We start from the raw sequence: 27,891 nt of genomic DNA, 5'->3' as shown, positions 1-27,891 counted from the left end.
AGAATTCTCAACAGTTCGTTGTACTTACCCCATCGGTCGTCTCAGATATCCTCGACCTCCGCATTCCTCCCTGAAAAACAAAAGAAACATTTTCATTATTAGTGAATGCTACACTTTCGCTACACTTATCGTCTGTAAATTTTTAATTACTATAACAAAGAACGACTTTGCTGAACTAGGTATATTTAAAAGATTTAATTTTACAGAAATTAATTAATTTTACGACTACAGTAATTTACCAAACTGAATTCGTACGAATCCATTTAGAATGAGATCAATTTCTAAATTTATAGATCTACATAAACCCTCTGCGTTTGTCAGATTGACGATGGAATCATCGGAGAAAAGCGGAGATCGAAGATATATATCAAGCGGCGTAGTCTGTTTCTGTCGCAGTTCACGATATGGAGAAGGGAAAGAGGAAAAAAGGATAGACAAACGAGAAACGCACCACTCGGCGAATCCGAGTACCCCATGCAGAATTTCCCTCGAGAAAATCACCTTATCCTCCAACCTCAATTCTTGTTCCCGCAGACAGGAATGAAATATCTATTTGCATACGCGAGCCTCGGTCCCGCGGCGGTCTCTGAACTCCCGGCAAGGTAAATAACGATCTGAAATTTTCGCGGCGGCATCTTCGATGGCGGCGGCAGCGGCAGCAGCCGTTGCGAGTTGAAGGCTCGCGGCTACGAGAATCGACGAGGGAAACTACTTTCTTCGATAAGTGAATTATTTGCCATTTAGTATTCGTCCGACGGTGCGCAATGGAAAAGGCAACGCATTCGTAGAAATGCATTCGTAGAAACAACTGCGGATCCCGGAAATATACATATAACGAAGCTGTATTACGAGTGTACAAAGAAAAATAAGATAACATTTCAGAAGTAGACGTGGCATTAAAAAAGGCTGTACATCAGGGAAATCCATCTCTCGGATTTCTCATTACATTTTTCAAAAAGGTTTTGTCTTAAATTCTTGCGCTTCAAATCCTCCCATGTTGTTTCAATTCCCATCATCAATGAGACGACACGACGAAGCGCAACGCGTCTCTTATAATTTTTTTCTACCGCTAAACGTTATATCGACATAATCTCCAATAAATGCATAATCTCGCCGCGCTGTCGTATGCATTAGGAAGGCTATGCCGAGCAAAGAGATCAAAGCGGACTACTTTACGATGCCTTTATGTCGGGACTGGTAGCTCGGAGCTAAGGAAAGAGATTAAACGCAAACACGAATGGTACAACGAATCGGCTAGGTAATGTTGAAACGTATTGACTTACGTCTACATATGGAGTGCTACAAAGAGACATATATCAGTTACTGCAGAACTACACTGTCGAAGCAATTCCGGCTAAACCGTCTTCCGCAAGAATGTCATATAAGAACACATACTCCTCTATACTCTAGGAAGCACACGCACACGTGGAGCTTTCTCTAATCTCTGTTTCGTTAACTTGGTATTTAATTAATGAATAGTAATAAAGTATGTATAAAACAATGTGGTATAAAACAAAAAAGGATAAAGAGCCAGTAATTTAAATTAGCATTAAAAATTCATATAAACAATTACAATTGACAACAAACGTTCCGACTCCAATCGAGTCATTTTCAATGTAGTATCGTAATATTTCAACATCGTTCTAACCAAAAACATGTACATACAATTGCAATACTATTATAATTTTTAATCCTGTATTCATCATTCCGAAAAAATTCTTGTCAGTAATATCAGTAAACGTGTTGAGAGTTTTTAATGAAAAGAGAGAAAAAAAACGCAGGTAGATGATAGTGGTACAATATATTGGTTTTTTTTTATTATATAAATTATTTTAAGTAAATTTTTGCAAAAGTAACGAACATCTAACTTTCACGATGTCAGATAACGAAAAAAAAAATGGTATTTAATCTTTCTTGATGAAAATCTCGTACTAAAAATATTTCCGCCTCTCCCTCCATTATTACGTATGGAAAAAACGAGAAGTATTAAAAAATTTAACTGAATATAGATTCGAAAATAATTTTGCGGAACCAAAATAATTACGTAGGAATTTCAAATATGATAGGCTGTAAACAGTTTTGATATTTTAGCAAACAATTTGAACATATTACACAATTATTTTGTTGGTCCAGCAAAATTATTTTCAGACCTGTATCTGGCAAAATTTTTTGATACTTCCGCAAAACTGTTATTTCCGTATAGAATTTTTATTTTAAATAGATATGTTGAAAAGTGTTCAATATTTTTAACAATTGTACTGTGCACTGAGAGAAAAATGTTTGGTATTTGTAACTATAATAATTACATATTACTATATAATTATTACTGCTAGTAATAACAGTAACTATGTGTATAGTTCTAGTAACAAATGTATAGTTGGCAACCTAAAATGACTACAATTATAGTTATTATATAATCATAAAATAGTTGAAATTACCATAAAAATGATTCAAGTGACTGTAATTTTACACAATATAATATATTATAGGACCGTATATGTGTGATAACACAAACTATAGAAATCAAAGCCTTAAACGATCTAGCTGGATTTTAAATGCTTGTGTGAATTTATATACTACGTATATAGTTCTCAAAAACGCGTGCCGAAATGATTTTTCGGTCTTGAAAACGCTAATTCTACTAAACTACCGCAGTAATATCACGAGTTAAATTGGCTAGCAATTTAACAAATTTTTGATGCTTATTCGCATCTTTGAAACGTTCTTAATAATATTGAATAACATATTAAAATCTGTAAATAATTAATTCTTGTAATGTGTGTAATTTTACACATAGTTACTGTTATTATTATTATAGCAGTAATAATCATAATATATAATTATAGTTACAAATATCAAACATTGTTCTCTCAGTGTGCGTATAAGTACAGAAAAAATGCTACGGTCGCCATAACTGAAATAATATGACAATTTTCGCCCATCAATATATTTGGTTGTGATAATTGTAAGATGGACATATCTTAACAGCCATAACCGTTAAGCTATGCCAACCTTACGATTATCACAACCATATTACAGTTCATCTTATAACCAAAAAATGTATTGATGGTCGACTTTTGGTCGTGACAACTGTAACCGTTTATTCTGTTGAGTCTTTTACATTACACACTACTTTCAAGCAATAAATTTTCCGGTGATATGAGACAGAAGGAATGAAGACAGCATGAATATATAGCCGCACAATACAATATCATACAATTTGCTTTGTGTGCGGATTAATACTACGGCGCATTGTGTGAGATGAATACGGATGATATATAAAGCCAGAATAGATTAGGGCACCGTTGCGCGTCAATATGCCATAGAAATCCGGTCCACTCGGTGTCAGTATCTGCAATCTATTGTGGTGCATTTTGCTTCGAGTGCAATTCGGTAATTTCATTAATTAGACAATGGTGCGTTCAGCATAGCGTCTTAACGAGGAACGATTGTTACAGTACCTCGACCAATAACCCTCTTAGCTTGAGAATTGCAGTGATCCGCAAATTCTGTATAACACGATTAAAGGAAACCGATCGTAGGTGATAAACGTAATAGATTAACAACATAACAAAAAATATTTAAGCTTAAATATTGGAGTTTATTTAGCTCCAATCTAAAAATAATTTAAAACAATATACGTTTCCCATTTTTTATATTAATTCTAAAATTTGCATTATTATATATAGATGACATGTCTTTGTAAGCTTGAAAGTTAAAATACAAGTGTGTTAATTTTTAATATTACACTGTTGAATATCAAAGGATCAATAGTACACCTAATCCTTTGAATTAATTAACATTCTATTATTTTTTACTTCCATATGTATCAAAATGTAAATCAATCTATTTATTAATAAGTTAGTTAATAGGTTAGTTTCAACGTAAACAACACATTTATATTAACGTATACTTAATAAAGAATAAATCAAATTTAATCAAATTTATTACATTTTCTTGAATTAAATCGTTTAATTTTATTGTTTCAGTTAAATTAACGACATACTTAGTAAGCAGAAATGACATATAGAAATGATTAAAAATAATTCAAATTGGGTATAATTTGACATTATGAATTTAATATCTACAGGCCCGACATAAAGAATCGTCATTAATTTTCGAGAGAAAATTAATTTTCTCCGTAAATGTGTAATTTGATGTGAAACGTAAACGATGTAAACATGATAATATATAGGTACTAAAGATAAATAAGAATACAAGAAACGTGCGTTGTAATAACTGTAAAAAAACTGTCATGGTACGTAAAGAGTGATCGATAACGAATTAGTAGGTATCGTGTTTTAAATTAATAGATCCTATGCGATAAAAAATAACTTCATACAGTAACATTATTCGATAATTTTTCATATTGTTAATATTGAAAGATAACATCGCGCTATGAATATATTAGGGCAATGCGGTAGAAAGTGTCGCAAGTAAAGTGTCGCGTGCATATCTATATGTGAGCTCGCGCTAGTTAAAGGGTTGACTAACATGATCCAAGCGCGTTAGTTATGATAAATGACCAGACAGTCGGCGAAACTTTAGCTTATAAATCTATCTTACTGTCAACCTTGCACGGCCTACGACCGCTGACCGTCCCCGAGGCAATGAATCGTATAACCCATCGTATAACCCATTTGCCAAAATTTCTCGCATTCGGAATTGCGGTAGGTATCGTGTCGTAAGCTCGATCTAAACTTCCGTGCTTAATACACGAACAAATTTGTGCACGTCAGATTTAATTGACATGAATTAACCACCACTCTGTTAATTATCGCGACATATCTCGAAAACGTACGATGATATATAAGATGGGAAACAAAGAACCTCAAATTCCAGCTTTGAAAATGCTACATTCTAGAAATAGCGGTGTAAACTTAACACCAATGACGCGATGTCTATACATATAATTCTCACTGTGTTGGTGTTAAATTAACATCAACATAGTGAGAATTATATTGGAATCGCATGAGTGTTAAATCCACACCAACATTTTTTAGAGTGTGGATTAAAGTATACAGAACGTTTTATTATGTCATAAAGTTACCACAAATTTCTCGTCCCAAAGTTCCACAATTTTTTCCTGACTTCCAGACAATATGACATAATTTTTTCTCGGACTTTCAATAATATTAAAAAATGTTTTGTACTTTCAACTTGATTTTTTTAATCGTCAAATATTTTGTTGACAGAGCAATTTAACATAGCATGTAAATTACTATTAATTATTATTACTGACACCGCTTGTATTTAATTGTTAATATAATATAAGTTGGTAATATTCCTTCTTTAAAAAGAAGTTTGATATGTGTATATTATACCCTGCAGTTTCTAAGAATGTTTATTTTTCAGAAAATTTTATTTTCCACAAAATTCTCTGACTTTTCCTTGACCATTTTCAATTTTCCTGTCATTTACCTGATTTCCAATTTTATGGCAACCCTATATTACGTAACGTAGACGCTAATTTAAAACGTAATAATTTAAAAGAAAATAGAGAGAAAAATCCATTCGCGTTACCGTTAATTTCTATCTCGCGACAGACCTTCTGCTTTCGCAACTTTTCTAGCCGCACTTTGCGTAACGTCAAATAAACCATCGAATGAAGAGGAACGAGAGGTCCCTCGCGAAGTCGGAAAAACTCACACAGTTAGTCTGTGAGCATACTTTCGATTAGTCTTTCTCGCGAGGAATTTTTCCCTTAACGTCGCAAATGGAGCTGTCAGTCGCGACGGCGGAGCAACAACTTTATAAGTGAAAGTTTCTCCCTCGACCATAAGGGGAAGGGGGAAGCAGACTGTCGTAACACGACAGTCAAGATCTCAAAAATAGCGTCGGTTATTACATGCGCTTCACGCACACGTTTGGCATGCAAAATTCCTAAACAACTCGCTACTCTTTATTACGTCACGAACTGATATCTTCAAACAAGAGGGAGGAAATGAAGACGAGGAAAAAACATTTTACTTCCATTGATCCTGTGTTTTTGTTCGAGCATTTTTAGGAAGAAAAACGAGAAATAATATGTACTCACATTTACCTCTGGTTTTTTAAATGTGACTACGTAATAAAAGCGACCATTATATCAGTGGTTTTATTTGATAAATAATTTTTTAATTCAAGGAGATTTTCAATTATTCATATATAATTGTAATATTAATTGTTAAAGCACATGATTGAATCATTCGTGTCCTTCTTTTTTTTTCTTTCAAATTCTGAAAGTATCTGACTAAATAATGGTCTGTATTCTTTCCCTTTTTTAATACATTTTATACATATTTTCTAAAAATGTTAAAGTGAAAGAACATAAGAATGGTTTTTTAATCATTTTTCTAGTTTAACTAGTTTTTAATTTGCGATCTAATTATTTGCTCATGTTTGATTTTTCTTGCACTTTTCATTGCTTTGCAACTTCGAAATAGATAATTAATTCTTTTAATAATTTTTGAATAAATAAAAACGCTAAAATTAATCAAAACGCGAACGACTCATTGTTTGTAATAAAGAAAAATTGTGTACATTAAGTATTAATAATTCAGTATTCTTGTTGACAAAAATTACATCAAATTACATCTCGCAAAAAAAAACGTTAATTATAAAATATCTTATATGATTAAAAAATGTAAAACCTATAAGATAACTCAATGACCGCCAGTCATTTTGTTTTAATTTAAGAATTACGATACGAAAATTAAACCATTGAAAATAGATCTAATTAAAGAGAAGTCTTATATTCAATCAAAATGGATCTTAAATATTTTTGTGTGAATTTATGTACATATCTCATTCTGTAAATAATGCGCCGAAATCTTTATCGGTCTTGAAACGCAACCATGAGAAACAGAACTAGAGTAGTAATATCAATAATATTACTTATTAAATTGACAAGAAATTTAATAATTTTTTATACTAATAAGCCTCTTTATAATAATATCAATAATTTGATGTAAATGAATCTTAAATCTGTAAATATAATTTGTTGCGAATATAAGAGTTAAATTTAAGAATTTTTTTATTTAAAATCTAACTTAAGAGTTAAATAAACGAATCCTCTACAACAGTCACTTATTCACATTTCACAATGGAGAGACAACATGGATCTCGGAACGGAAACACGAACGGAGAAACGAGCAGTAATCCCGTATAACAAAAGTTGAGCGCATCTCGTTTCGATCAGAGATGTCTCGCAATTTTGGAAGAAACGTTCAACTCATAAAACAATAAAAACAGCGGGATATAAAACTCCCCGACGCAGAAAGAATATGCATTGTAATAAGCGTTGGGCGCCGCGACGTCTGGAGCAAATCTCAAAAAGATTTCTCTATTAATATTTTCGCAATCGTCCAACAAACTGCAGGCATGGTAAAATCTAATTAGAGCGCATCTCTAATAAGCAAAACATCGAAGGCACTGTTTGTACTTTATCGAGATAATATTGCAGCGAACAATTCATTTTACGATTAGAAGCTTACGGATGAACGAAATTAATTGTCTTTTATACTAGAGAAAGGACAATATCTATTTTTCTTAAACCCTTTTTATTTTATTTCTTAATTGGGTCGACCATTTTTGAGAAATAAGATAAGTCGCTTTCATTCCTCAAGTCACAATTGTTTTCTCTGAGAATATTATAGAATGACTTCTTTATCTTATCTATTTTGTAATAAGAATGTCTAAATATTTCTTATATTTTTTTCAACCTTTTACAAATAAAAAGTTTAAGATATTTCCCAGCAATTTAGATTTCTTTGGCTTATTTTATTTTTAAATAATTAGTATATTTAGCACATAAACCTTTCTTAAATTCTCTTCAAATAAGGAGGATTGCGAAATTTAATTCTTGATACTACGTACACATTTTCTATACACTATTCATGTCTAAAGTCTCTCTCTCTCTCAAGAAATTACCGTATCCAAATTATGAGATAATCAATAATCATTAAAGCTTCATAATAAACTGAATAACACTAATTTTCTATAAAGTAAATTATACAGAAACTTTTTTCTATTTCTTTCCTATTTTCTGCGTGCTTCACAATAGGATTAAACGTACGGGAACAGCAAGGAAAATTAATTTTCTTCTGCATCTACTTCGTATTATTTACTCCTTGTTACGTGTTAATAGAAGATGACGTTACACTAAGCGGGTCTTGCATTTAAGAAGATCTAATTGCGCAATAATCCTTGTATCATGCGTTATATTATAAAGAGCATATATTACAAGCACAGAACCATGGCTGCTCATAATTGCGAAAAATAAATATGTAATGTTATTTATGAATATACAATTTATGTATCTATTACAGCGAATGTATATCAGCGAAATATTATTATTTAAAGAAAACGTTTGAAATACAAACATGAAATAGAAATCTATAACAAAATTAAACTTTCCAATAATTACCGATTATCTTGCATTTATTTTAAGAAAGCGGATACGAGGAAATGTATCGTTCAAATATCAAGCGCATAAGTGAACTTTCTACAAAATGAACGAAAATCGTCAACACGTCTCGTCGCTCGTTCAAAGTTCTGACTTAATTAACATAGAAATTCGTTACAATTCCCCTGCAGATCGGGCAGTGCTGCGGCTTGCGCAACTACACCTACTCAAGCACGCGCGATGTAATCCTGGGCGCGAAGAGTTAATTAGTTCATAATTCTCCACAACAATGCCTTTATTAGCGTGGGTAGGCAACCAACGGCGTAACTCACGTCCGAAATCATCGTATTATTAAACAATGTATTATTTAATAATTATACCGTTATTTTTTTTATGCTTGTTACTGTTGTCTACTTTAAAAGACTAATGTACATAATTACATAAATTATTTTACACTTACTGTAACTATAAAATAATTTATTCGACTACATAAGTAGATCAAGTCTACGTGTAAAACTTGTACAGTTGCCATCACTATAACTTTTTCTCTGACAATAAGTGTGTACGATGATTGAAAAAAGAGACAGGTATCTGAACTAGTAAAAATGAAACATGTACGAAGGTCGTTTGAAAAGTTTCGAGCCTGAACATGAAGATGGCATTACTCATCAAAACCATTTTGGTGCTACAATCGTACATGTTTGGCAAGATACTTGTGAAAATTGTAGCCATTTTGGACGCTCGGTTGTTGTTTGAGAGTCATTGTGCCAGTCGATATCAGTGTTTTTGTAAAAATAACAAAAATCGGATATAAAATGGAATATCCCCATAACAAAAATTTATGAATTACGGTTCGAATTAATTAACTACCCACCGTATCTGATCCCAACGACTTTTTCCTGTTTCCTAAGCTCAAAGTTAGGCTCGGAGGACACAGATCTTCATCGAACACTGACATTGACTGACACAAATGATTCTCCAAAATGGCTACAATTTTTACAGGTATCTTGCAAAACATGTATTAATATTCTATCACCTCTTTCACGCTTGCTAGACGCCTGTCCTTTATCGTTTTAGAAACGGCAAATATTGTATGTGACGTGTGATATAAAAATTAAACGATCTAAGTAAACACTGCACGTTAATTGACTATAATTGCTTCTGCTTTAGCGCGCGAACTATTTGTTATCCGGTACCTGGAAGATTTGTGCGTTTCTTCATTCACCGAAGCAAGGATCCTCTTTTCCGAGCGGATAACATCAAAAGTTTATGAGATTCGCAAGCGAAAAGCGTAGATAAGACTGCGGGGGCACCTATTTAACCTTCACCCTTTGTCTTTCTTCTATCCTTATTCTCTTTCTTCCTCGCCCAGTTCGCGATCGTATCTTTCTAATTTCCTCCTCGGTCTATCCCATTAGCTAAAGCCGATCATTAACGGAAGTCGATTGGCTTATAAAAGTAATCAAAGCGGAAGCGAGCAGCTTTGTAAATACTAGAGATTTAAATCGACTAGAGATTTAAATCGCGACGATTATTAAGAAATATCGAGTAATAGTAAATCGTAGAGTGAATCTATATCGGACACTGAATCTTACAAGTAAATTCTGTATAAGTAAATTTGCGAGAAAATCATACATTCTGTGTGGGTGTGTGTTATACATTTTATATTATAAATCGTCATTTTCACAATAATACGTTTTCTCCGTGGTTTTGAGAAAGCGAATGTAACATATATTCAAACATCATACGATATTTTTCGTCACTTATGCAAATAGAAGTATTAAGTCAGATAGAAGTATTGGAGCTGAATCGTGGTAAATGCATGGAAATATTTAAATGACTCGAAACGTTGAAGCCTCGCGGTTCGATAAAGCGCTTGAAACCTTGCCGGAATAATTTCCTGAATTCTCCCTCGTTGGACGATTCAAAATTTTTAATCTCGCTCGGCGACGCAGTGCGCGCGACTGTCGAGGAAGATTAACTCTGTTTTTCACTTTCACCGAATTAAAATCCATTTTCATAAGCGTTCGCGCGCATCTACGTGGCCGCGTAGCGCGACGCTTTAACTCAGCGCAAAACAACGGGACCGTAACTTTTGATTAAGACGACCGAGGAATTAAAGTCCCTCCGTTGGCAAAGGGGGGGAAAAAAAAAGCAAAACACAAAAGTCGGAGAGAAAAGGGAGCGAAAGCGGGAAAATTTATGCGCATTTACGTGAGAACAGCGCGGTTTCCGACGGTTGCGCACGTGAAAAAGGGATGGCAGTGGAAAAGAGAAAAATCGTGTAAAGAGAGAGCTGCAATTCTAATCGCTTCTCTTTTTCTCGCTGGCCACTTTTTGAAAAACAAAAGAGGAATAGCAATTTCCTCTCTTTCCTATCTAGCGAAGGACTTCGTGATCAATCGATGAATACCTTCACGAACTTGAGTATCGTCCTTGGAACGATGCAGCGATGCAGGGAAGAGATTAATACGGTCTTTGATGCTGCGATATAGTAAGGCTAAAGCACCACCTTGGCGTCGCTTTTGTAGCCGGTAATTGCTACTTAATGCTTAATTGTTATTTAACTTGAAGACGTAAAAGACCTTAATACCCACGTCAGTTATCTCGGATTATAAACCGAGGAGATTTCAAGAAAATACAATAGAATAAGACTTCATTTAGAGCTTATTTTCAGAAATTAAACGTTGAGTTGATAGTAGTAAATAAATAACTAGTAATAAAAAAGTATGATGCGTTAATTAAACTTTTGCTAAAGTATATATCGTCTTGTTATAAAATGTATTGTATACCGCATACTATTTTTATTACTATTTTTAGAAGATGTCTGCAAAAAGCTTTATAATATAATAAACAATAATATAAATACAATATAAAGAAAATGCTATCAGAACTCTTATCTCTCCGTCACAACTCCGTTGGACATTAAAGGCATAAATTTTTAATTATAAACTCTGATAAGTAAAGAACCATCTTCTTATGAAGAAAAAGGTCTATTTAAAATTGACTAAATTTTTGATATGATAATTTTTGATTGATTGTTTTTATGATATTGATCTCAAAAGTCTCAATGGACATGATATCGAGAAAGCTCAATTTTTTAATTGCTCAAAATTATGTATTTTACAGCAGTTTCTTTTCTACATAAAATCGTTAATTTTTTTCGTACTTTTTTGTATCCTTTCTGCAATCTTCTAGCATAAAAGCAATCACAAAAAATTCAACTAATTTGACAGAAGCTGATTTCTTTATAAGAAGTGTACGGGATCTTTATCTAAAAGATGAGTAAAATACTTCTATAATGACTATAATTAAAGAAATTCGTTTTTTAAATTTTTACATAAATATAAGAACTTTTTCAAATTTTCATACAATCCAGAGAACAATATAAAAATCTACAGAGAAATTGAAATACTTTCGGTATGTTGTGGATAAAGCCTGGAAGGTTGAAAATTTCATATTGCCGAAAGAATAAGAATATAGATAATTGCCAAATAATCCGACATTTTTATTTGTAAAAAGTAAGTTTCAATGAAAGACGAACCGATTCGTCGCTTTTATTCACTTATCGACTGTACTGTAACCATAATACAATTCGACTTAATCTTAATCTCCGCGTAAGACAATTCACATCGCGATTGCATAGTCGAAATAACTCCTCTGTCCCTACTCGAATAGCGGACGGTATCGCGAATGTATCTTACAAGATGAAAACGACTTAACGGATTTCAGCTCGCCACATAGAAAGCGTGGAAGAAGCGATTACATCCATCGGATTACGAAAACACGCGACTAAGTTTCTACTGTTGCGACGGTTCCTTAGAATATCCCACGACGAATTTGTCTTTTAGGTAAGTGCCGGTCTTAAGGTCGAGATTCTGTGAGGTTACACAGAATCTGTGTATGTACTCGCGTCGGGGGGTTGCGGGTACCACGAGCAAATCCACCGGGTTCAAATTTCATTAAGCTGTAATCCTCGAAGATCTCGCTCTTCGATTGTACACGGTAATTTAGCAGATTAAGCGACGCGCCGTACGTCCTCGAGATAACGTGTACGCAAAGCCGCGGCCCTGGTTAACTCCCTTCGTCCCGGAAAATAGCAGGAAGAACTTTGAAGATGCGCGAAAGTTACGCGAAACTTCAGTCGAGAACACCTTATGACATTGTTTAAAGTTTAATCGCGGTATCCCTCTCAAAGAAGAAAAAGATGCTGTAGAAGGAATGAGGTGGAACGCGCTTACCTTTTTCTTTTTCTTTTTTTTTTACGCCAACGCGTTCGCTGAATGTGAACTATAAATTTTTAACCATTTCTTTTATTATTCACACAACTTTTTGTATAGGATAATCTAAAATATCTAGAAAGAATCTCCGGAAATTTTCTCAAAGAATACTTTGCATTCTTAGATTAATTAAAACTGCTTTGATCAATTAGAAATCGATTTTTCTTTCATTATTCTTCAAGGCAAGATGGAATATATAAAGTTTCTAAGTTCTATAAACGATGGTAAATTACGCGTACTCTGCGTATATATTTTCAAGATGCAATTAGATAAAACAAATTCTATCCTTTTATTAAAGCGAACTTTACTCCTTTAGAATATTTAATCTAGAACAATTTGTTTAGCAGAATAAAAAATGGAATCGTGCATTAATTGCGGCAGCGTTTTATCGCGCTGCGGATTCAGATAATCCACTTCTCCGTTCGTACAATTAGTTTGCCTGAGGTAAAACAAACATTCTCCTTTATCATTAATTACCTGTTTGCCAATCTCATCGACTACCACGATCAAACAATCGATTCAACGTGATCAAACAAGGCAGTGAAGTTACTCGGCATCGTGATCATCCTTAGTATTTGTATTATTCACCAAATGATGTAATTTATAATTGATAAAATATTACAATCATGGTACATCAAACGTAACGACAAGTAAATTATGAATTGAGACGAATTTGCCTTACAAAAGTCAAGTATGTACTTCTCATTGAATGCTATAAAAAGTGTAAATGCTATAAAATCTTAAATAATAACTAATAATTGAAATTCCTAACAATTACGATTATTTCTTAAAATATTTTCACTCAATTATCTCCAAATCGAATAACTCAAGCTATACATAATTTATTTTTCTCTTTGTAGTATAATCTTTTTGATTGCTTATAAATAAATTATCTATTTTTGAATATTTTATATAGAAGATGAGATATTTTATTTGTATTTTTGACTTACGCGAATTAAGTAAGTGTCCAGAGAAATGTTAAAATTTCATTCTAAGATTTAGACGCGCAATAAGTTACACGAGACGTGTTATATAAGTTAGATGCAACCAATCGTGTAAACGCAATACAGACGAAATAAGACAGTGTGTCAAAGGTACGCGTACGAGGAATTTCAAATATTCTACAAGTTCAAATCGAATTTCTCATCATATAAGACGTAAAGTTCCTTCTACAAATTACTCTCACATTCAGACTTCCAAGTTCCAATTATTTGAAATCTTTCATGTAGTTATCCTCCGCAGAATATATTACAGAGGATCTATTTCGTCGAGCGATAACGTATCACAGAACTAATTGACACGAGAAGTACGCGGAGAAAATCCTGTTACTTCGAAATGTGACAGAAATTGTGTAGAGCACAAAGCTTCGAAAGAATTTACAGTTATAAATCCACTCATCAAGATTATTATCTGCAATAAGTAGAATGACAGACGTAGCTATTTAATTGTCGCTAAAAATAAATCAAATTGTTTTCAATTTATTTACAGATTTTCAATACATTAAGATCTCTTTAAAAAGATGCCAATTGAGCATCAAATTATTAAATTGCACGTCGATTTAATTTATAATATTACTACAGCAGTTCGGTTGGATTGAATGCTATAATAATATAGTACACTGAGAAAAAAATGCTGTTGATTCAATTGAAGTCTATATTACTGTCACTGACATAAGTAATTAATTCATGTATATTTTTATTGACGTAAAGGCCTTGATTATTGGAATAATAATTTATGCCTTTATGTCAATAAAAATATACATGAATTAATCATTTATATTAGTGACAACCCGTAATATAGACTTTAATTGAATCAACAGCATTTTTTTCTTGGTCTATAGTATTCAATTACTATAGCGTTTCTAAGGGCCATTACATACAAAATCACATAAGCTGTATAACCATAACATAGGCCCTTAGGGCCTAGATTAATGAGCATCTTATGTAAATATCATGGCGTCTTTGTGTTGGATGTTTATTGGTTTAGCAGCTTTACGCTATGGTTATGTAATTTTGAGTGTGATATGGCCCTAGTCCGAAAAATTCGACGCGCAATTCAAGAAATTGCAAACATGGTATATAAATTCACATGTATCAAAAAAGTATCTTAGACTTTGTCGAGGTCCCTGATACCGAATCTGAAAAACTTAAAATAGAGAAATTCAAAATGGCGGACTGAAATGTGAAAAGTGATTCGATTTTGATCAAAGTGAATACTTGGGGGTTTTTGGGATCGCTGCTTGTGAATCTGAATTCAAAATTACGAAATTCGAAATGGTAGACCCAACATGGTGGACTAAATTGATAAATACAAATATATATTTTAGTCTGTATTCTATATCTTTTTTTATGCAAATCTATTTACTTTCCAGTTTCAATCCGCTAATTTGGATCCGACAGTTTACATTTCGGAAAACATTTATAACTCGATGAAAAAAAATCGCACAGTAAAAAGTGGAAATTACTTTTAAAAGTGAAGATTAACTCTTTAGAGTGACGCTAATAAAATTTAAAAAAAAATAAAATTTCGTTTAGTCACAAAAAAAAGTAAATATCGCGAAAAATGCTGTTTTTGGCTCATATTACTCGATTTATCTAAAAAAATCCGACGTGATGGGCATCTTTCACTGGTGGATTTAGATTTCAGCGATCTAGAATTTATCAAGAAATACTGATTCTGCTCTATAGATGACTACAGATTTCCTTTCTTACTTATCGTGAAACCAAATTGTATTTATTTACGTAAAGTTTTCGAGCAGCTCAAAAGAATCTCTAATGACGAATTCGATTGGGGAAGCACTTAGTGCGCACTGATGCATATTAAAGTCGTTGTACACTGATTTAATTTGAGTATAAAAGTGAAACGCAAATAATTCGAACTATAAAATATATATTTTATCTAATAATACAATAAAATGTATTGAATATTTCAGGGTTTAATCGATTTCCATGTTTATATATAAACATATCTTTACAATATTTTGTGTACGACGATTTCAATACGTCCAATCGAATTCGTTATAATATTTACAGTCATTTGCGGTTCATTTGCTGATATTGCATTGTCCTTTTCTTTTAAGCATCCTAAACACAATCAAATCACGTGTAAGCTTTCCCAAGCCTCAGTCGCTATTATCGTGTCACAATGTAAGACACTATATCGTTTCAATCCAAGTTGCCTTCGATAAGACACGTTGACACTTAGGATTCCAGTACCAGGTCTGATCAAGCATACTCGAATCGATATGCCAGTCACGTGTCTAGTAGTGGCGAATTCGGTCCTTGTATAAGGTCATTTGCCGTCCATGTACACAGAGTCCAAATACGAGTGTACTTGCTTGATTACACCTTTGATCCTCTCACCGTGTTGCTCTCATTAAGCTGTGTTGCGTTAAGATCTAGCTGCATCCCGGCGAACGAATTTATCGTCGCGAAATGCATTTCCGCATCGAGCAGAGCCTGTGGCTTAAATTTCATTACAGCGATTACGCGCGGCGGACCATAATGCACCGTGAATAAAGCCCGTGTCGCACTGTGCCGTGCATAGAAACAGCGATGTACGAAACTCTCACATGGTATGGACATTTCCTCCTTTCATATTAAAATATCAATAATTTTGGATTTTACCTCTGAATTTCAAACTTAGATTAATGTTTTTCACAGTCTCTGCGACTGGAATGATCGTATAATGATAATTTCTTAACAAATCTCTCTCTCTCTCTCTCTCTCCCTCCTTCTTTCTCTAATACTCTCAAACTGTACTTTTTCAGACAGAATTTTAATTCAAACTTTACTCGCGAAGAGATGTTAAACATTGAATATTCAAAAGTTGCAACAGATGCCAACGACTCCGGAACTCTTTCCGTAAAGAAAAATTCATCCAAATTAATTAAAACATCCACAAGCAAACGCTCCAACGTTTCAAATTACTTTATGTAATATTTAACTAATTATTTACCTATGCAATATTTCGCTAGAGGATATATAATATATTTTGTGAAACTATAATGAGATCGCGGTGCGTATAACTTTCCATATTGAGTGAATCAAACCTAAGGCAGTTCTCGTAATGTCTGTCGAGGGCGCCTGTTCTTCGTTATTTAGTTCCGGGGGAATTTAGTGGACCAAGTGATATTACCAACTCCGGGATTATTTAGAAGCCCGCAGCCGCAAGGTCCCACAAATTCTAGCGCGCAAGGTGCGAGCTAATACAGTGCTGTGCTGCTGCTGCTGCTGCTGCTGCTGCATGTATTTACGGTGTATTTACGGACATGTTTCGCAAGAATCGACGTACTCGCCGGATATGACATCTAAAATACTGCTACTGTTTTCCTCTACGTATTTCGATTGATTAATATCTATCTTTGTCAATGCCGCGAATTTACTGTGAATATTATGCGGAGAAAGGCTATTAGCACTAATTTATGTCATTCTATCCTTGTATTATGTTTAATGGAACGATAAAGATAGAATGACACAAAGCGTTACACTGTTGGATGTCAAAGATGTTGGATCTCAATGATAACTCTCTCTCTCTCTCTCTCTCTCTCTTGAATTAAATAATATATATTTTGTTATTTTTAATTATCATGCGTAAAAATGTAGATCCATTCATTTCTGTTATAGTAACATCTAATCCTTTGTTATTTTGAGACCTAGATTAAGTAATACCTTAAGACGCTAATACAGTTCTCTGATTGGTTTATGAGCTTAAGACTTTACTTGAAGTAGTTTCTTTAAATATAAGAATCGGACTATTGACCTTTAATGAATAATAAATTAAATTTAATACATTTTCTTGAGTTAAATTGTTTAACTCTATTGATTAAGTTAAATTAATGATATATTAGTTGGAAGCAGTGGCGATCTATAGAAATGATTAAGAATAACTTAAGCTGGGTATAATTTGACATTATGAATTTAATAAAGTAACAGCTCTCCAAAGACAGCTTTAATATCAGCTACGTAACAATAATCTCGAGTTAAAATCTAATAAAGTATTCCCGGCTTTTCAGCATTGATGAAAAAGCGTGCACGTTGAGACATTCGAAGAACATATTTTCAACAAGCTGGACATGGCAATATATTTCTATTGCCTTGCCATTCACCTGTGAATGGCATCGCAGTTATTGCCTCGTACAAAGTTTCTCATTATATCACCCGGCTATCTCTTTTTCCACAAAAAATTTTTTTTTAAATACACACACACAGAGATTTAATCCAACATTAATGACAAAATTCACTCACGAAGTATGCAACTTATTATGAATATATTGAAATGCAATGCAGCGTGTAATTACAATAAAATTGGATACTTAATTCAGTATCACGAGGAAGCGAAATTTTCTTTCTATAATATAACTTTCTATACTTTGAGAAATATAACGAGCAAACATACTTGTGATATTTTTGAAATGTACCTTGATTCATAATTTCTAAGATTCATAATTTCTCAAAGAATATATATGGGCTATTTTGTAAACTTTGTTCGATTCGTCAAAGAATGCGCCGCTCAAGTTTTATGTAAACTTTCCGAAACGCACTCACACTAAGACGATTCGCTTTCTGAGAAAACTCGAACAAGTCCGCGCAACGCAATGTTATTCCATCTATTTAGAGTTTTGCAGCGTTTCATGCAAAACGAATGCAAAACGCGCGCCATCGCTGCACCTGGACAAACTCCGACTAGCGAAAACGAGATAGAGATCGTCGGCGGTATTTTGTGAACTAGAAATATATCCGTATATATGTCCGTTCGTCCGTGAGACGATATCGCAGACATATCATTCGCAATTTCTTCGCATCGTCCTCCCCACGGGGACTCTCACCTGCAACAACTCGGGAAATCATCCGATGCGATGGCAGGTATGAATAGAATATGTGATGGACACGGAATATCGTGTGCCTCCGATAAAATGCGCCGTCAGTCGAAAAATATCCCATAACGGACGTGCCTGCGCTACTCTTCAGATACGAGCTATAAGGTAGAGAACAAGGGTCCTAAATTCATCCCCGCGTCGTTCTCAATTTATCCCGAGAGAAATCGAACTCCGAATCGATCGGAGGATTTCGCTGAAATTAAGATCGGGAATTCTGACGCGATACGTGAGTTTCACCGTCTTCAGTTCGGAGCAACAAGTGCTAGTGACATGAACGCTAAGGAGTCAAATATATAGAGTGTCCGTAGAGTATAAATTTTTCTTCTCTTCCCGATCCTCTCTGGTTATCGAGAGGTATCTGCAGTGAAAACCTGTACGTAACCGGGACGTATTCGAAGACGTTCCGAAATGTAGCGGATCGTGTACGTGTCATACAGTCACGCGCACCGGAAGTCCACACAGTCACGTGCACCGTTCGTCTTCCTCGCACATTCACCCAGTTCCTCCTCCGGGAGACTTTTGTCGCGACTGGAAGCGGCGGCTCGGAAACGTGACGTATCAAAGTCAGTGTTTTATTTTTCTTCTTCTTTCATTTATGCGAAGCAACATCGCAGTATATCGGCAGGTAATACATAGTCAATCGAAAGTTCAACAAACCGTGGATGTAGTGACGTCACGTCAATAAACAATTTCAGCGGCTCTGCCACTCTTTCGGTAACAAAACTCCCTCTCACAGTTATCGAAATATTTGAGTGTACTTTTTTTTATTATGATGCAAATGAAGCACACGCAATGGGTTGTTGGTGATTTTTATAAACAAATGATTATACTTCGGAAGGTAAACGCTAGACAATCTATCTTCACTAGCATATTTGCTTGTCAATTCCGAGATTTTTAATATTATTCAGAAAGACACTCTACTATTAAACATAAATAGAAATATCTCTTCAATCAAACTTTAATTAAAGAGTCAATGACTACGATAACATAATTAGGTTTCTTTCGATATTAAACTTCTTAGAAATTGCATGTATGTTCTACGTCGTTACTTGCATCAAACGTTGATATCGTCAGTAATTAGCTTTAATTGAGCGCGTTTAGGAAAGGCAAGAGTTTTAGAAAACCTTAATGACAAAATTGGTAACTGTAAGGATAATAATTATACACGTTTTGTATGTGGAATTAATGTGCACATTAATTAAATTCCTAAAGTCAAATTATACTCAATTTGAGCTATGTTTGATCGTATAAGTCGCCACTATCCGATACGTTAACTAAAACAATGGAGTTAAACAATTTAATTCGAGAAAATCTATTAAATTTGACTTAAATTTAGTTATTATTATTTACTGATTGCGTATGTTAATATAGACGACGTTTACTTTAAAACTAGCCTTAGAAATGAATTGATTTATATTTAGACACGGATGGAAATTAAAAATAACAAAATGTTATTATCATTGGCTCCTCTGATATGTAATGGTATGCATAATTGAATAAACTATTTTATAAAAAAAGCTATAATTTATTTAACCGTATATATTAACTTTATAGACAAAACTCGTATAGTTGTCACTTTTATAATTGCCATCGCTATGCCTTTTATCTCAGTGGAGATAATACATTTTTAACTTGCCAATCTCACAACTAATATTTACTAAATATTAATTCTGAAATATACAAGCAAATTTACATAAAAAGTTTTTGTTTGTATGACTATATCCACATTGTTTATAAATGATATATATATATATATATATATATATATGATACATATTATAATATATTCATGTATTCCACAACATCCATTGTTAAATGCGCGGTTAACCAGAAACACCGAATTTAACGTGTTGTCTCGTATACTTGTTTAACAACGCAATACCGCAACTTTTTTTAAATCTCTGCTCAATAACTGCGCTATCATGCAAAAAATCAAGACTATTCTACTCGGCATAAACGTAAAGTGGTCAGTGAATTTGTTGGCCGACCGGAGAGATGCACCTTTTTATCAAGTGTCATTAAAGCGAACAGGCTTAGTCGTACAAATGCACCGCACGTGATCGAGTTAAAATTTTATGGAAGCTTTCGCGAGCTTTATCCGCGCGAGCGAGCGCGAGTAAAAGGATTATTAACACGAGTATGGAGAATTGAAGCTTTTTCTGCTCTCGAAAGTTCCTTATCATGCCTCGCAGAACTTACGGGAATAATGTACATTCCCGCAATTTCTCCCTGCGAATTTCAAACGATGAATCTCTGTCCCTTTTTCAATATTTTTCCTGTAGATAAATTATATAACAACACCGAATCTAACTGGATTTCTCGTTACTTTTTTAAATAAAATTTCACATCGGATAAAAAAAAATAAACAATTCAAACAAAAGTTTTTGAAGAAATTGGAAAAAGTTTTTTAGAATTGTCAAGAATCTAGGCATAAACTTGAACTTTTGAATTTTTAGAAAAATTCCAACGTGAAAAAGATGATATCTTACGACAAGTTGAAAGCAGGGAAAGATCGCGGAAATGGATCACGAAAGAGCAGACTTCAAAGACGTGACATATCGGAGTCACATCATTCTTCCGTAGCTTTTCATTTAACCATACGCCTTGCAACGACAAACTTGTCGATATACCTGTCGTACATGAACGTGCAACGAGTACACCTGCACGTGACTAATCCCGTTTGCTTGTTTGCTTGTTTAACAGGGAAGACCTTTCCGAGTTCGCGTATTTGTAGGACACGATATATAATTGTTGATACGCTCATCAAACTTTCAAAATAAAACATTTCAGACCAAACGTTCAAAGATTATTGAAATATCAATATTTTTTTATTTTAACTTTCCAACGACCAAATGCATCAAAAGCAAAGGTAAAAGTATATTTCATAATTTAATTAAAAGTTGAGACGTGACAAGTTTTATTGACAATTGCAAAATAAAATAACATTTCATTTTTTTTTTAACCAAAATAAATCTTTTAAAAGAAGAACGCAATACAAATATTATATTTTTCAATATAAAAAAAATAGTATGAAAGCTACATATGACTCTCGTGGTAATGTAAATTTAAAAAAAAATTTCTAAAATTCATATAGAATAAGTATAAGTAGTAGCGCGTTTATTTATGAGCTAAAGTTCTTGGGCGCTAAATGTAAAGGGTACGACAGTTTTTAAAAAATGGAAGGAACTAGATAATTTAAACAATCGCATTTATGGTGTAATTTTTTTAAATTGTTGAAACAAGAGATAGCGTCATTAACAGTATACGTACGTGTGAAGCAATGGCCTTCATAACAAGATATGATTAATTAATATTTGTCATTGACAAGGTACTATTAATAGGAATCCCGTCAGTGTATTTATGAATCTAATCAAAGGAATGCAAAAAGAATTGTATTCATTAGTTACCCAAGTAGAAAAATGTCTGGAAAAAACTGGTTACTAGCCAGAAAAACTGACTAGTTTTTATTATTTTTAATTTACTAGATAGTGAGTGACCAGAAATCTTGGTTAGGATCAGAAAACTGGTCAGAAACTAACCAAAAACTAGCCAGGTCAGACGGATTATTTGTGAATCTAATTAAAGGAATGCAAAAAGAATTGTATTCATTAGTTACCCAAGTAGAAAAATGTCTGGAAAAAACTGGTTACTAGTCAGAAAAACTGACTAGTTTTTATTATTTTTAATTTACTAGATAGTGAGTGACCAGAAATCTTGATTAGGATCAAAAAACTGGTCAGAAACTAACCAAAAACTAGCCAGGTCAGACGGATTATTTGTGAATCTAATTAAAGGCATGCAAAAAGAGTTATATTCATTAAGTTATATAGAGAGCTAGATTGAGATGTTCGGCGATCACAAACTCTTAGTGCTAAACGGGGCCCTGAGTATAAGTATATATTTGGACTCAAACTATAAAATAATCTTATTTACTAAACTCGATTGATTATTTTTCTAAAATACATTCAGTTAGATTACCTATAAGATTTAATCAACAATAGTCTCTCGCGTGTTATAATCAATAATAAAGTGTATCAAATGAGTCTTGAAGGTCAATTCTCAGTAATTGCGGTACAATCTTATAGCTTGACGTCACCCATATGTCTAACGTTCCTATGAAATCTCTTTGTTACTCGATAAAATCTCTTGCATTGCGCCGTAACTATGTAGTATCGCAGAAAATGCATCTTGTCGGACGGCAACTTTCTACAATTCGCATCGCCTCTCGATCCTTACAAACGTTGTTCTCGCAAACTAGCGCACTCGTAACCCAGTAAAAGTGTACTACGTAAAGCGTCTTTAGGTCTTGCAATTTTGCAAGTTAAGCGAAAAATGTATGCCGACATTTATCACGTTTACCTTAAATGTAGCAATAGAGTTATTTGTCGTAAACAATTTACACATAAAATATCATCATGGATAATATGTTAATGTAACATGTTATAAATGTTAATTTTACGATCAAGAAAATGATTGTTTACAAATTATATTAATATTATGTTTATATTAATTTTTTACATTTCTATCATATTCATGTTGCGTTATATTAACACAAAAATTTGAGTACATCGTTTAGAACATGTAAAATGTATTAAATTTAACATAAATTTTCCAATTATGTATACACGATTTATGTGCGTATGCGTGCGTATGTATAATTATTTGATTTCTCTAAATACGCGTAATTGAAATCGGTATACATTTTTTAATCGTGTAAAAAGAAGATAAAAAAAGAAATATCAGACAAGTTTTTTCTAGGAAAACAAAATTGTTAAATAGTTAATATAACTATTCATAGCCCAAAATATAATGTAAAGATGGCGCGAAATCAAGGTTAGATCCAATCAGCATCAATGCAATTGGACTTGCAGGTTACAGTAATTAAAATCAGTTATATTTTTTAATTAGATAAAAAGGAAGTTTTTCTCTATAATTCGTAACCCAAAATAAAATGTAAATATATAATGCCAAATCAGGGTCAGATCTGATCGGCATCAATGCAATTGGGCCTACGAGTCACAGTATGTGCAATATAACGTTATTGCAGGGCTTAAAACGTTAAACGACATAACGAGCGTGAGGTATCGAGAACACATGAAACACACATATTGAACGAGTAATCATAATATTATCAACATCTAAAACGATTGGTGCGCAATCTCTTGTATGGTGGTGCGTCTCCACGTTGCTACAACGCTTCGCGAACTTCGTTTTCAACAATCACGAGTTAGTATAACGCACGAGAGAATGTATCTACGTCGAGATAACGAGTCCACACGAACACCATAAGGTCGGAAACGTTACGCCCGCTGCTGTATCGCCTTTCATTATGCAACTCTACCGCACAGAAATTCCCACGATGGTGGATAATCGTTCCCGACAAGAATGAGATCGAAGATTCATGAAGGTGCGCGATTTTTTTTCACAGAGAGAGATGGATCGAGTAAAAAAAAATATTATAGTAAAATTAATCTCCACGATTATATCTAAATTCATATTAAATGTGGCGTATTTTTCGAATGAGATAAATAAAATATATCTTTAGTTATATGTGTAATAATATTCCGCACGAAATATGGAGTACAGATACGGGTTTACAAATGTAAATACGGTTGAAATGTGTGGTAGATATGACAGAATATTTACAAACTAATAGCGTCTCGTTTGGAATAACTAATGCAAGCAAATAGGAATAACGCTTTATTCGGGTTTTACCTCAGCCACAGTTTAAATGGAATTTTATAAATGATTTTGAATAAATGTTACCTCATAATAAACTGAAGTACTAGTATTAGTATTAATGGCGGGATTGCTTTGTACCTATCTTTCACTACTAATTTAATTTCAGTTATGATCTGATGTTTACATGAAAATGTACAGCTTGTAATTCGCTAGCTGGTATATTATCTCACGAAACGAATACCACACAAACAATTACAATTTCGGATGAATTTATAAAATAAACCCCGAGGAATATGTGATGGAAAAACTCACGGTGCTTAGCTCTGATCAAAATTATTCAATAGAGAAAATTACTATTGTGTATACTAATTTATATTAATATTCAATGTTTTGAATAAAGAGGCTTTTAAAAAAAATCGTAATGAATATGTATTATTATTAACGTAAAGTAAAATATTAAACAGATTAAGCAGAAACTAATTAATAATTAAATCCATTATTAATATTCTTATTATACTGCAATTATAATCACTTTTATATTAACTTTATTATTTTTTTTTATATTATATTATACATTGCAAGGTAAAACACGATTAAACAAGTAAATATTTACCAAATATGGCATACAGAATAAAATATATAAAAAATATTATATGCAGCTTCTTTTTAGATATTAGTCTCATGGAATGATTTAAATAGTTGCTTCTATTTCATTACAGAAATTTTTTCGTAGATAATCCCACACTTTCTACAGCACAAATAGAAGCGAAATCTTCTTTATTACATAAATGGAATCCATCAACGGAGGCAGAACTATGCTCTTAATAGACGTATTTAAAAAGCGAGAGTCAGGCTTAATGAGGCAAGTTACGTGTCTATCCTAGGCCTAATCCTCGCAATATCTCTGCTCTATGATGCAAAGAATGCGGCGGGAATAATATTCACAAAAGAATAATAATCTCGCTCTTGTACCCTACATTTGCCTATTACGCCACGCACAGCGTGTCGTAAAAAATTACAACAGTAGACACGGTATGGCATAATTTTATGCGTTACGCCCATAAAATCGCATGTTTGCGGTAACTATACACATAACAGTAACAAAAAAATGTGCAAATTATTATGTAGAGAGCTATCCAAGTTGTCGGATATAACAAAAAGAATATGTCGAGTGTGTACAAAATGAACCAAAGAACAAAAGCAAAGAGATAACAGACGTAACTACGAAATTTTTGTCGCGACAACCGATATAGATTTCAATCAACGCGCCGCAATGGAAGCGCTTGTTTAATAAGAATTGATATATGCATTGTACTGAAAATAAATTCAAATATCGTTTTGTTTGAAGTTTTCGACTAGATGATTCGAACTCGATAACGGCATATATTACATATCAGGAATTTCCGTTACATGTTGAAAAAATACCGGAATCTGTACCTCATCATGTTACACGCATGAGGTTTAGCTATAAAATGCTCGAACCGTTAATCGATGAAACTGTCAGTGTAATGTTAGAGTCTGCTAAATTGCCACACTTTACATTTATATACATATACAACGCACGTCGATTTACCATCAATTCATATCATTATATTTCTCCAGTTACGAGTACACTGATATTTCAGTTAAACATAATAATTAATGTATATAAGCTCTTGATATAACGTTGAAGGATTCAAGAATAAAAAGATTGCCAAAGCATGCGGAAAGACTGGTTTTGCTGAAGTATTTAAAAATTTAGCTAAACAGATGTAAAAATAACTTTATTGTATTATTATAATAATTATAGAGCGCTCAAATTGATTGATAGAATGTCATTTTTTTGCAGCATTGTGCTTGAGTTTTTTACATAATTATCTTAATGTTCGATAAAATTTATTTTCAGAATCTAGCTAAATTTTTAGATACTTCAAATCGTTCTTTCTTTGTAAATAACTCATTCAATTTGCTCACAATCGAAATACTTTCAGGAATGTTATGGATGTGTTATACTTATTTTTACAAATATGTTAATATTTATAAACTATATAACTCTAATTAAACTATATACAAAATGTAAAGTTGTGTGTATAATCCATTTTTCTTGAATAATACGATTTCATTGTCTTTACTTTATTAGTTATTATTTTCATTATTTATTTCAATTTAAAAACAAAAATTCCAATTTTTGCATAAGCGCTTTAAGAATTCAAAATGAATTCTGCAAAGTTTTATTTCAATTCAGAGATTAGTTACAAAGATTTAGAAGAAATAAATATTTTGTTTATTTAGAACAACTAATCTCTCTGCATCGCAATGCAACTTTACTAAATCCTGAATACTTAAAGTACGTGCACAAAAAATTTGAGATTTTTATCATTATTTTATATTTCCATACATTTCTATTACAGCACAAATTAAAAAAATTATTCATTGAAATAATTTTTTATTCACATAATAAACTGTCGCTAAATTTTTTTTATCACTTTTCAGTGATAAAAAATGCGAAAATAATCTGTAATCTGTTTTTCCATATCGTTTTCATCATTTTGAAAATATGTGTTATAATATATTACAACACATTTTTAAAAAAATATCGACGAAGAAATGCAGCAATTCACTAGCATAAAATCCGCTGTAATTGAATTAAATGATAAATTCTATTACATTGTTTGTATGCCTCTGACCTATGCCTCTAACGGAATTAAACCTTTATGCAGCATATAAAACCGAACAAGGGCGCATCGACAATTACCAATAAAACGAAGAGGATAGTATGCGTTACATCACGGTGTATACAATTGTTTTACAGCACGGCTTTCCACGGTTCTGCGCGATTTATATCGCCGTTGGCTTTCGCGCGACTGCTATTTTACCGCGGCTACGTCGCCGGAAGCGGTTCTTTTTACACGAGAGAGGCCGGAATAACGTCAGCCCGTTATTCCTGACGAGAAAAACAGCCGTAAACGCGCTATCTTCGATTGCTCGCGCGTGCTCCCTTTTCCAGATATTACCGGCACTAATCCTATAGTTATCCACGAGTTTGCTCGTGCTTTACAACGAGTTTGCCAAACACACGTAAAGTCGCCGAACATCCTTTATTTCCGCGAGGATCTCTTTGACTCCCTTGTGCGCCACTTACAAAATTAAGAATTGATTATTAACGTAATAAGATAAATCATCTGCATATTAATAGCGAAACGAGTTTCCAATTTCCAAGCCGAGAGAAAATTTATTACCGGCACTAATCCGATATTCATCCTCGACTTTTACCAGTTACGGTAAAGTTACTGACCTCGAGAAATTCTTCGAAGAATTTCCGCACCACTTAGGAAATTAGGGGAAAAAAAAAACTTGTATTGACGCAACGAAATTAATTATTTAAGTATTTAATTTAAGACGTGGGAATTTTTTTATACAATCCGAGAAGAAATTTATTCTATAATTTATTCTCCGCGAGGAATTTTTCAGAATTTCAAGACCGTGACGATTTCACGATAATCCGATACACGCGTAACTCCATTTCCTCAGGCAGAATAAGAACCGACGCGATACGATCGTCGTCCAATCATTTCTATCGTCGTCGCGTCGCGTCGACGTGAGGATTTTAAACTGCTCGTACACACACAGCTCCAACTATCGCCATCTCCCACCCGTTCCTTCACCATTCATTAAATTCTATTACC

At 33.3% G+C, this 27,891-nt stretch overlaps 1 protein-coding gene across 3 annotated transcripts in view; it reads right to left on the bottom strand.

The window, feature by feature from the left end:
• Cad87A (cadherin 87A) overlaps positions 1-27,891 on the bottom strand; it is a 271,251-nt gene that overhangs the window by 221,319 nt on the left and 22,041 nt on the right. For all 3 annotated transcript variants that reach the window (XM_087412529.1, XM_087412530.1, XM_087412531.1), the window contains one exon: positions 29-70. In XM_087412529.1, the coding sequence (XP_087268655.1) occupies positions 29-70 (42 nt within the window). The remainder of the gene's footprint in view (positions 1-28; positions 71-27,891) is intronic.

The sequence above is a fragment of the Acromyrmex echinatior genome, chromosome 13 (genome assembly GCF_024713525.1).
Source record: "Acromyrmex echinatior isolate Ae372 chromosome 13, ASM2471352v2, whole genome shotgun sequence".
In the NCBI taxonomy this organism is placed as follows: Eukaryota; Metazoa; Arthropoda; class Insecta; order Hymenoptera; family Formicidae; genus Acromyrmex; species Acromyrmex echinatior.
The sequence above is the reverse complement of the archived record's forward strand: the minus strand, read 5'-3'. Positions and strand labels throughout refer to the sequence as shown.